This window comes from Apteryx rowi, unplaced genomic scaffold, assembly GCF_003343035.1.
Source record: "Apteryx rowi isolate R43461 unplaced genomic scaffold, aptRow1 scaffold_210, whole genome shotgun sequence".
Classification (NCBI taxonomy): Eukaryota; Metazoa; Chordata; class Aves; order Apterygiformes; family Apterygidae; genus Apteryx; species Apteryx rowi.
Window position 1 is genome coordinate 156287 of NW_020448420.1, and position 12078 is coordinate 168364.

A 12078-nucleotide genomic window follows, 5' to 3' on the forward strand; every position below is an offset into this window, starting at 1 on the left:
GGGCGCGCGGCCGGCCCGGCCTCCCGGGGGAGAGGCGCGCCGAGGTCCCTCCCACCGGCGGCGCGGCGCGGAGGGGGTTTGAATGAAAGACAGGACGAGCCCGGAGCACCATGTCACTCCGTGAGGGAAGCAGCGGCAACTAGGCTGGGGAAGGCTCTTCCCTTTCCCCCCCTTTTTTCTTTTTTTTTTCTTTATTTCCCCCCCCTTTTTTTTTCTTTTTTAAGGGGGGTGGCTGGGGAGCGAGAGGGAGGGCTCGAGAGAAGGGAAAAGGACGCGGCGAGCGAGTGGCTCTGCAGAGATTTGGAGTTGCACTGTCTTCCTGATTCCTCTCGCAGGACGTTTTCCTCCAGACCCGGGCGACTGGCACCGCCGCAGGCACGCTGCTGAGGCAGGAGGAGGCTGGCTGCTCAGCGGGGGGCTTTTTATACCTACATATATATACGCACGCACACACGCGATATATATTTTTTATATATATATATGTGCATGCGTGTGTGTGTGTGCGCACGCATTTTTTTTTTTTTTTTATTCTTGCTGTGCTGGAACTAGTGAGCGGTAGAAGGCGAGGAAGTCTCGAAACCCTCCTCGGTCACCAGTGCTGTCAGGAATAGTGGTCTAAGAGGAAGAAAGGCCTGGGGCACTACACCCTGCCAACGAGTTCCCCGCACCAGCGAGCAGGATTCCAGCTACATGGGCAAACGCCTGGACCAGCAGCCAATGTACCCCCAGTACACCTACTACTACCCCCACTATCTCCAAACCAAGGTATGGTACGGGCACCCCGCTCGCAGCTGCGGTGGCGCCACTGCGGGACCGGCGCGCGCGGAGCGGGTGATGGATAGCCCAGCAGCGCAAATCGCGGGGTCGGCCGGTTTGTTTCTTGCTGTTTCCCCCCTCGCTGCCTTGAATTCGGTGTCACACAGAGCTGGTAGACAGAAGCTGGCATGAGAGAGGCAGGAAGGTTACTGTCTGTGCCTTGTTATTATTATTATTGTAATTCTTTCAAAGGCCGCCAGCCTTGGTTAATTCCTTTTATTGTATGGGGAGATGGGTACGGTTAAGGCTGCCGTAACACCAGGCAGGTAGCGTGCTTCTTCAGGCGTAGGATGAAGATTGCTCTGGACAGCATCAGGCACGAAACAGTCTTTCAGTGGCTCGTTTGGTGATCTATACAGTTTATTCAGGGCTTAAAAGCATTTTGCCATTAGAAAAGATGTCCATGGAAGCTCAAACTTTTAATCAGCTACGTGCACGGTGCTGGGAAGGTCTGGGGAGAATGAGGAGCGAACTGACTGTAAATCTTGTGGAGTTTGTTTCAAGGTATTGCACTGCTTTTAATATTTCATTAAATATTGAGGATGATATGGCTGTACTCCATTGCATGTAAAAGGTCTAGAAATAGAGAGCAGCTACTTCTGAAAAGCGTATTCAAACATGGATTCTTTCTCTTCTTTCTTTTTTTCTTTCTTTCTTTCTTAGTGATTTTTAAAATGTCAGTAGGCTGGAAGGCAGGCCTGCATCTCCTAAAGAGGCTGAGTGAAGTCGATGCTACTTGGCCATGAGTTGGTTAATTAAAGCTTTATTTTTCTTATGCCATTGTATAATAGTCTGCTCTCTGGAAAGATTTCCTTTGTGACCAAAGGACAGCAACAAAAGAAATCCCTAAAACGAAACTTTGGAAACCCAGTTAGGACACCGTAAAACAAAACAAAACGTAGTGTGACCTCACAGCCACAGATTAACAGTTTCAGTCAATAAACTAACATCCTTTAAGGAAACACAAAAAAGCCAGGGACGCACATACGTACACATGCACACACTGCTGCGTACGCATGCACGCATTGTACTTCTCTGGCAAATTTAACACATGGGACATTTGACGTGTGTGGGGTGGAGTGCCATAGGGGAGGCTGACTTGTCCACACTTTGGGTTTGAAACACGTTGATCTGGTTGCAGTTCTGAAAGGATAAGTTACGTTTCCTTGCTAATAAAATTACATTCCCGTTAATGTTTATAGCCAGACCGCTGCATTATATAAATTAACTAATCGTCAAAACTGAGAATCAGGCTGGTTTGAGTTGCAATGACACCAGAGACACTCAATATGATTATAGCCTTGTAATTCGTAACAGGGTTACCTCTCATTTGTTTGCTGTGTTGGTTCTTTCACTGTATCACGTAGACTTTTTGTATAAGATGTAGCCTTTTTTTAATTTTATATTTTGGAGCAATTTTTATCACTTTTTCTTTTTCTTCCTTCCAAGGTCGATCCAAATTGCATTTTACCTTTGTGACCATTTAGTGTATATTGTTGCTGTTGCAGCAGCAGCCCGTCACTAGCTTGACTGCAATATTGCCTATAGCTTTAACTGTTTGGGGGATTGGGGAACGCAGACTGATGCTACTCCTCAAAACCTGGCAAGCCAAGGACATGAAACAATTGATGGTGTTTTTTTGAAAGAACAATAGCCTCGAGTATTAGAGGAGAAATATTGGACATTCCATCCCTTATACTCACGCAGCTTACGTTTTGCTAGTCTTTTTTCCCCCTTTTTACTCTTTTTTTTTTTTTTTTTACTTTATAAAATATGCTTTTTGAGGAGATTAACCAGGTATTTGAGCTTAAAATAGTAACAATAGCTTTTCCATACAGTGTCTTTTTTTTAACCTGATGCTTTAAAAAATAAATTAAACCCACTTTTGTAACCGGTATAAAATTATCAACCTTGTGAAAAGTCATGTGTGTCTGTCTTTGCACACATGTCATATTGCTGTAAGGATAGGTAAATTTTCCAATCAGTAATATATTTTATATGGCATTCATTTTTCTTTTTTCCTCTCTCTGCAGTTAAATGTACGCGTAAAACCTAAATAATAAACACATACACACACGCATATATACACACACCTACAATTTTTTCCTCTTCCCTAGACCTTAAGAGTTTAGAGCAGTGCAGACAGGCAGCATCTGGATTTTGTTACCTTAAAGCTAGCCATCAGCTTCTGGGACATTTTAAAGCAGTTAGATCCATTGTATGTCTAAAGCTAATATTCGGGTAATCAAATAACCTTGTGGTGGAGAGCTGTATCTTTTATCATGCCTATCAGAACAACACATACTAATAAACTGCTGTATGATTCCAGCTGTACTGTGAACCTCAACTTTTTATTTTCTCAAAACTGTCTTTTGTACTAAACACCATGAAGTTCAGCCCCACAGAAAGAATGTCTTTTTAGGTTTAGTCGTACGCACTGAAGGGGGTGCGTTCATTCGAAATTAAGAATTAATAATTAGGCTTTCTCGCAGCATTCGTGTACAGCTTGTGAAACACYGAACGACAGCAAGTTAAATGGGCAAAGTTTTGAAATTTGTGTTCCCCAACATATTTGGGTGAAGTGTTTCTTTTGCTTTGCTTCTATTGTGAAGTTATCTCAGTCATTCTTTCAAAAGTACCACATTATTGTACAGGCATCTTTCTCGTGGGGGAGGACAAAGCTGCATAGGATTTAAGTGTGCAATCCGTGTTTGTAGCTATCTCATGTAGCTAGCACATTGTTATGCAGAAATGGTGTAAATGAATAGCTATATGGGCAATAGAATTATAAATAGAAAAATGAATTCCATATGTTTGTGTGATTGACTTGAGTTTTTAAAATGTTTCGTGGTCTTTTGCGGAGCATGAAGCACACACTCTGATTATTCAATTTACTTGTGCTCCTTAATTATCGGATGCCACCACTGAAGTTAAAACTTTAATTGCAGGTTTTGACAAAACCAATGTCATCCAAAACTTTTTAAAAAATAAACTCGATTTTTAAAAGACAATTACAAGGTACTTAACATGTCCCTTAAGGACAAGCAGTGAGTTGGAGGGAAAACATAGCTTAATTTTTCTCCTTTTGGCGTGACACTGTCTGACAACTGCAGTTTGGAAGTAGTGTTTGAACTTCTTTAGGTAGATCCTGAGAGCAGAGTCTAGTTGTTCTAGGAGTGCTATGGATCTGTTTCAAAACAAACATTTTTCTGTTACTGTAGTAAATTAAGGATAGTCTCATGTTCTTGCTGCAAATATTTCAAGGGGATAGGTTCAGTTCATGTATATCTGATGAGAATCTATAGCAGTTTTTATTTTATTTATGGCTATTAGGTAAACTTCCTCAGCTGTATCCTTGCTGATGGCATGAGTACTAAAACAACTGGTTTACAGAAGCACGTTGTAAATCATCACTTATAGAAGGATAATGATGCCAAATCTTACATAGGAGTTTGAATTTATTTCTTTAGTTTTTTGCTCGCCAAAGCAAATTCTTTTCTCTTTGCCCTTTTGCACAATGGAAAACAAAACTGAGCACCATTAAATTTCATGTAATGATATGAAAAGAAAAAAAATTAACCTAAGCCATTTGAATATGTTTGAAGGAGTCCCTTTGATTTAATAGACGCTATGTCTTATCTTTGTCCTCTGAGGCTTATGATTAGACCCAGAGCTGGGATAACCTCTCTCGGCAAACAGTCTACTGAAAAAAATTGACTCATTTGGGTAGAAAGAAGGAGATGTCGCAGTTACCTGCAAGCAGGAATTGTTTGTTTTACAATTACTGTACCTGTATTTGGGGTAAAAATATGCCAGTTTAGCAGCTATTTCCATGCAATTTGCTTTTGTGTATTCTCTGGGTRTTTACTATCTGTTATTCATGTTTTGGGTTTGGTATTTTAACTGTCGTGGTGCCGACTCTGCTGCCCAATTAGAAGGCTGAAATACCCTAACGGTACCAGCAATGCTTATTCATCTCTGTATGCCTGGTGAGTATGGGAGTGCGTGCAGAAGGAAAAAGCATGATATCCCAACACCTATGTGAGTAAAATCCTGTCTCCACAGATGTGAAAAGTGTGCAGATTGGCCTGCAGGCAAGAGTGGCTTAATAAGTGTGTCCATGACGGGACAGCTATTAGCCCCAACTTAAGAAAAAAAAGGACCGGGGAATTCAAGCAGGTGCACCCTGGAAGCGCTTAAACTTCAAAAAGTCACTTTATGGGTACACATTTGGGTTTTTGTATTTGGATGAAATCCTTTTTTCTTTCTTTTTTTTTTTCTTTCTGTTTTTTTTCTCTCCTTTTTCAAGGCATGAAGGAATGGGGGCCCTCTTCGCATTGCGTGTCGCATGCACGCTTCCCCTCTTGCTGTGCCTGTCTCCTTTAGGAAGTGCGTTTTCGGCACCCGCCCGAAGCTCTTGCCTCTCTGCGCTGTGTTCCCACCAGTCCCTTGCTCTCTTGCCGCTCGCGTTTCCGCATGGCGCAGTGACCGCGTTGCTCGCTTTCGGCCATCTGGCTGCGCAGAAGGCCTCGACGCCCGAGCTGCTGCGCCGGCGCTGCCTGCCGGGGCTTCGCTGGCTGGTGGCGTCGCGATGGCGCTTGGTGCCTGGTGTGAAGCAGGGGTCAGGTGTAAGGAGTAATTCATCAACCACACACTGATTTCAGGCTGCATTTCCAACCATCTGCAGCTTGGACGGCTGCCAGAGCTCAAAAGTCTAGCTGGAGCCCATACGATAGTGCCAAAGTAAAGGCAAACACTTGCAAATAGAGAAATGCATTTCTAGGAACGAAGTCGGGTAGCACTTAGCCCTTGTTTGGTTCAGTACGTTGTAGCATGTTTTAAATGCCTCGAAGAGCTATCGTGAAGACGTATGAATTTGTTTAAATGCGATGTAAAAATATTTAAGCCTGCTTGTATTTTTGACAGTAATATTAATATCTAACTGTAGTATTTTGCCAGTTGTTTTAAACAATAAGGAAGATAAAATTATGTTCTTCTGAAAAATGCAGAAATATGAGCTTGTTTGCTTTCCATTACTGTTTGCCATCTATCCTTACATGCCTGGATAAAAATACTCTTGTTGCTGTAAGGGACACCATGATATATTAAAACTATGTTGAATCTCTTAGTTGATTTTCCTTTCACGTGTTGTCTCAGTGTAAGTCTGTTTAAATGAAAAAAAAAAAAAAGCTGTGGGAAAGGAAAGTTCAAATTTTTACTCTTGAGGACATTTGTATATTACTGTATGCTATAGAGATTTATTTTGCAAACATATGTTTTACTTCCATAAGAAAAGATGGGAGTGGTAAGCATTTGCCAGATTAGGCTGCATAGATCTTACTATGGCAAGCATCGTGTGTTTGTACTTAAAATTTGCAATGCTTTATACAATGTAGCTGTTCAAAAGTAAGGCACAGTGCTTCAGAATTGATTTGTTTTTTAATGCATTGTGGCCTTTCAAAGTAAGCATGATGATATATATGGACTTCAATGCAAGTATCTTGGTAAAAATTGTCAGATTGTCGGTTCTTTAATTCCCATGAATTAAAAAACAGATAAGAAAAAACGTGTTCCAAGTAGGACGCTKGAGTTCATTTCAGGTCTTGCTGTAAGTAGCCTGGATAGTGTTCTCTTTGCATGTAATTTTAAGCAGGGTTTTTTAATTATTATCTTTTTTTCATGTGGGGGAAGTGGGTTTGTCATTATCTATACTCCAGGCAGGGACTTTGAGTTCACTTACAAACAAGCCCATTCCGGAGAGTCCAGGAAGAGAAGCAGATTTTAAAAAATGAGTGGGCTGTTTTTATTATTATTTTTTTCTGTTTTGTTTTTCTTGAAGAAAAGTCTTTTAATGTGAGAAATTTTATGTAGAGAAAAATGGTTGATGTGTCTCCAGAACTTGCTTCCAGTGCTGCATTAAAATTGTGTTTTGTAACAGTCTCATCAGCTACAGCTGTATGTGATTAAATAGTGTAATATCAAAAGCATGTGTGAATAAGAGCTTTTATGATATAGTTGTTCCATACCAAAGACTGCAGATGGGCAGAGAAGGGAGACTGAGAACAGTGATTTACTCAAATATTGTCACAGTGTATATTGCAAGTGTTTGTGTAGCGATATTTTGCAATTGCTTTCCCTCTCGTATAGGCAATATTGAGTGTTGAAAGGAAGTTTAGAAATAAACATTTTTACACAGAGAGCTACTCTCAATGTGCAGTGTATCAGACTGAGAATTATGTGTACGGATGCAGAAAACAGCATCCCAATATTTTAAGTAGCTGATTAACTATCATATTATTGAATAGAAATTACAGCAATGGGGATCTGTTCTGCTTCCCTTGAAAAATCAGTGATACAACTTCAGTTGCCTTCAGGAATACAGAATCAGGCCCATAGAGCACATACTTTTCTCTATGGCAAAACCAGGACAGCTGAACAATATGCAGTTTCTTAAAATACAGATTAATCACAAAAGAAATGAGAACTGACTATCGAATTGGTTCTACATCATACAAACAAGTAGACAAGCACATCTGATATTTAAAATAGCATTTTGGGTTTTTCTATGGCTATAACATTTATTTAGTACTACTTTGATTTATATTTTTAGAGCATCTGTTTTTTTGCTTCTCATTCTTTGTCTTTCTGCCTGTTTCTTTCTCTCCCACAGTTGACATATAATTTATATGTAGTGAAAGTCTAATTGCCGTATGAGATGTCCAGCATAGAGTCCGGTGCCTATAATGACGATTAGCAATTTCTGTGAGAAATTAAGTGTGGTTCGTCCACAAAAAGTAAAGGATAGAGCAGAGAGGTGGTTTTGCTTGTATTTATGTAGTTCCTATGATAAGAATACTGTGTAGCCACTTTGAAACTTGAAACAATTCACTTTTTTGCGTAGGTCTTTCCTGACAATACAGCGTTTCTAAATGAGGAAGTGAAGGTTTACTTTCCCTATCTGCAGTCACAAATTGGAGACTCCTGGTGGGTTCTATAGCCATATACCGTCTTTTTGATTATGTTGGCTCATAGCAAAGTCTAATCTCTTGTTATGGAAGTTTTTATTAGCTGAAAGATTTTTCAGGCTTGGGATTGTTAAAGAAGAGAGAAAGAGAGCTTATTTTTCTTACTTTTAGATGCAAAGAGTGTTTTTTTTCTTTCTTTCTTTCTTTTCTTCTTTGTTTCCTTGCTTGCTTGTTTGTAACAGTGGTGGGAATAAATTCTCACTCTGCTCATATGCTGTAAAGACAATTTCAGTGTCAAATGTGGTCATTTATGAAAAAAAAATTTAACACTACCTTTTTTAAATGTTTCATTTATAGTAAATTTCTGCAGATGAAACTGTACAGAATTGCTTTAAGGTTCCTCCGTTAATTGTGTTGGCTTCATTCAAATGAATGAAATAAACCACCTGATTTATATGGATTGTAGTAGAAGCCAGAAGACACATAAGACTGCATGTTTATGATGTAGAGCTCGCTGATATTTTGTTCCTCGTTGGTGTCTCCGTGACACGTTTTATGGATTGTGCCATGTGGCTGGTGTTGATTTATAGGCTGTCATGTAGTGGAAGTGATGTCACTCCTGTGTGGTTCAAATTTATTCAAGAAGCAAAGTTGTTGAACAGATTTGAACCCCCCCCCCCCCCGAAGAATAAATCAAATGGTGGTTTGTTCTCATTTTGTGAGTTTGCATTAATAGGCTAAATCCTGAGGTCTCAACTGGGACACCATGTGATCTGCTGCAGGTGGCCGTGAAGAGCGGGAGGTTCTTATGGATGGACCAACACGACATTATTATTTTTTTATTAAAACTGACTGCTTGCTTGGATTCTGTCCCATTCCCTTCCCTACCCCTGTCCATGGCCTGTTCCTCTGCAGCGCTAAATTTAGAGACGAGCTGGGCTGAACCATCCATCGCTGGTGGGCCTGACCTTTCCGCTGTGCTGGGCAACAGAGGCACCTCTAAAATGCAGTGGGTATGCACTGTAGGTGTGCACTGGGGCGAGGTGCTCGTAGCCTTCGGCTCAGGCTCACTGGCAGGTGAGAGGCAAATTAAAGGTTTGGAGATAACAGTGGAGAGGGCAGAGTGCCATTTTGGACGTGCAGCGCCAGAGCTGGCAAAACCCCTGAAGTGGTGCCGTGGGCACGTGCAGGATAAACTGAGGTTTGGAAGCTGCAGGCGGAGGCAGTTCACAAGAGCAGGAGGAACAGGAGCCGGGTATACCGCTACATCACAAGAGGTTTATAAAGCTGGGTATCCATAGTGACAGCAGGAGAGTGAAAATCTAGATTTCAGGAACTCACCTGGTGTACTGTCCTCCTCCTCCTTCAAGAAAAAAGTATTTGGCAGCTCTTAAAGCTAGACTGATGTGCCTGTATGAATTCCCTGTTGCCCTGAGAGCTGTCTTTTCAAAGTTGTTCTATTTTTCCCTCTTGTTCTAATTTTTCCGGTTGTGGAAAAAAAAAATGGCATTGCAATTCTTAACCATATAAGGGACTAGTTAGCTTCTTTATGTGGCTGGGAATTGTTTCTCCTTTTGGTCTTCAAAGAATATTGCTGCTGACTTTGCTTTAAAGGAGAGGAACTACTTTTTCCTAGACAAAGGCTGTAATCCTTATTTCTTCTCTTCCTCAAAAATACCTGACCTTTTGTTTGAGAACATGCTTATAAACAAATTCAGCGTGTTGGTATCATGCAAGCTGATGGATGCTGCTACAAAGGGAGAGGGATAATGGGAAATAGTCTTTATTTCTGCTCTCCCATTTTGTAGTGATGGATTTGGTTTGGTGCCAGTGCGCGAGTACGCAGCCTTTTCCCCACATCTTTTGATTCAGGACAGGGGGTGTCAGAACCATGTTGGTGAGCTCTTGTTTCAGCTTTTAACAAACTATGAAATATTAAAAATGAGTTAGGTCACTTGGAGCTCGGCTAATATGTCTGTGATTCAGGCTGATGATTTCATATTAATAAAGTGTAACGCACAGCTTAAAATACAAATTCTGATTATTGTGAATGTGCAACAGCAGGGACGTCGCTTGTGAGTCAGAATATTTTGTCTTTAAAATGTTATCCACTTAAGACAAACCAAACAAGGTATTTTGTAAGGATGGTGTTAYTGGCAGCATTCATTTGATGTTCATTCCAGAATATCGTATCTGCCTTTCAGCCTAATTATAGCTAAGTTTTTCAGTATATTTACTTTAAGATCAAAACTGCAGACAAGACTTCTTTTAGTACTAACTGAACTGTGTATTCACAGCTGTTTATGTTCAGCTTTGGCTGATGCACACAAACCAATAATCCACCATATGTAATTGAGCTATATAATGTATACTTGTTTAGTGTGTAAATGACACTTCTGAAATTGTTTCATGAAAGGGCGACTAGTGATGAAAAGAGCTGTGAACATGACAATGAAGAAGAGAAAGAATAGGACCGATAGCTCTTATACAAGCCTGTGCCTGCTTTGATGAAAAAACCATACCTTTAGTAATGTGCCGTACCTGAATGACATCAGAAAAAAGTCAGCAGCACTGCAGTCCTTCAGATGTTTGACAAAGCGTTCAGCATGGCTAGGTAAGCTAAATGCTTCGCCTAGGTGGTATTAAGACAACGTTTACTGTGTCAAGGTAGAGCTGCACTAAGTACTGTTAAACAGTCCTTCATGCAAACAGCCATAAAGCAGACATATTGCTGTGGCCTTTAGCAAAGCAGCTGGGAGCTTTCTGCCTGGGAGAACATCACGCTCGCGGGGTTGTGTGTGTGCTCTCTGCATCTCCTTGAAGCTTTTGCGTCCTAAAGAAACACAGGGCTTGATCCAAATGTTCCCACTAAACGTGTCCTTTTCAGTGGCACTTTTGATGTGGGTGCAGGCTGGTGGTGCAAGCTGGGCTGATAATAAACCTGGCTGATATATGGTGACCCCGAGATAGCCATAGCAGTGCATGGTAATTCAATGTGTCTTTTGCTTCACAGACTGAGGTATGCAATGCACTGTGTCATCCTGAATTTTAAGATTATGGTAATACTTTCTCTTTCTAGCAACAATCATGATAAAGCTACAGACTACTGTCCTGGCAGGACACACTTGTTATCTGTGTGATTTAGAAGCCTCCCTGGCCAGTTGCTTTCTGCTTTATATCTCTGCTATTTTGTAAAATCAGTGTAATTGTATACAGTTGTCCCTGCACAAAGTGTAATTTCCTGTAGTTTGAAAAGCTTTCAGCATAGGAGTGTCTAAACTTAATAGCATAAACATTAATTTACTGTTTAACATAGGTTATTGGGTGTTTTTAGTATGCATTAATTTACTGTTTAACATAGGTTATTGGGTGTTTTTAGTATGCATAAGTCTGGCAATAATCGTGCTGGACAGAATAAATAAGTTTTGTTTCCTTCACTTTCTGCCTTGCTTTTACTTAAATGGATGCTTGGTGATGGTAATATTTAGCGTGTAGCAGTCATTTCAATTTTCAGGGAGCTGTATAAACATTAACTAATCTCCGCAACCTATTCTGAGAAGTACCTTAAACACCATATTTGCTCATGTAATGGCTGAATGCAAATAATGGCCTCAGCTTCCTAACCAGAAGCCTGTACCAGATTGTCGAGAGTTTTAGGATAGACCTGTGTAGTGTCCACACCCTCTTTTTAAGGGAAAATCTGGAAGGGAAGCAGGCTGCTGTTACATGAGCAAATAGAGTGAGCGAGTGATCCAATAGTGGAGGCAAAGCTGGGAAAGCTAAGGCTAACATTTGCAGAAGTGGCATGTAATTCTCTGGTTATCCAGAACCCCTGAGTGCCCCCACCTGCAACAGATGGGGTGCTCAAAACATCTGAAATCAGACCCAATATGTTTCCTAGATGGGGCATCCAGAATCACACAGCCCTTTTGAAAAATCGYTTACCTGTAATAAGAGGCTGAGCCAGCCTTGCTGGTTCAAAAGCACACATTCCCAGCTCTTCCCCTTTATACTGGGGAAGAAAAGAAATGGAGCAGTGTAAAAGGGCCTTTAAGCCACACTTGCTGAAGGCGAGGAGTTCCCCATGGTTTAAGTGTCGGTGAGGGTTGTTGTCAGGAGCCGTGCTACGAAGCTAAGATGAAAAGAGCTCTATGGTGTGTGGCGAGTGGTACGAGGTGCCTATCAGGGCCCAGCTTGCACCGTTGTAGCGATTCAAGCTGAGCTTGGCTCAGAGTTTTCCCAGAATATTTTAAAAAAACAGTGAACACCTGGATAAGGATGCCAAGGACTACTTTGC

At 41.1% G+C, this 12078-nt stretch overlaps 1 protein-coding gene across 3 annotated transcripts in view; it reads left to right on the forward strand.

The window, feature by feature from the left end:
- The first annotated feature begins 690 nt into the window (after positions 1 to 690).
- Positions 691 to 12078, forward strand: part of RBMS3 (RNA binding motif single stranded interacting protein 3) — a 440168-nt gene continuing 428780 nt past the window's right edge. For all 3 annotated transcript variants that reach the window (XM_026064203.1, XM_026064206.1, XM_026064204.1), the window contains exon 1: positions 691 to 765. In XM_026064203.1, the coding sequence (XP_025919988.1) occupies positions 691 to 765 (75 nt within the window). The remainder of the gene's footprint in view (positions 766 to 12078) is intronic.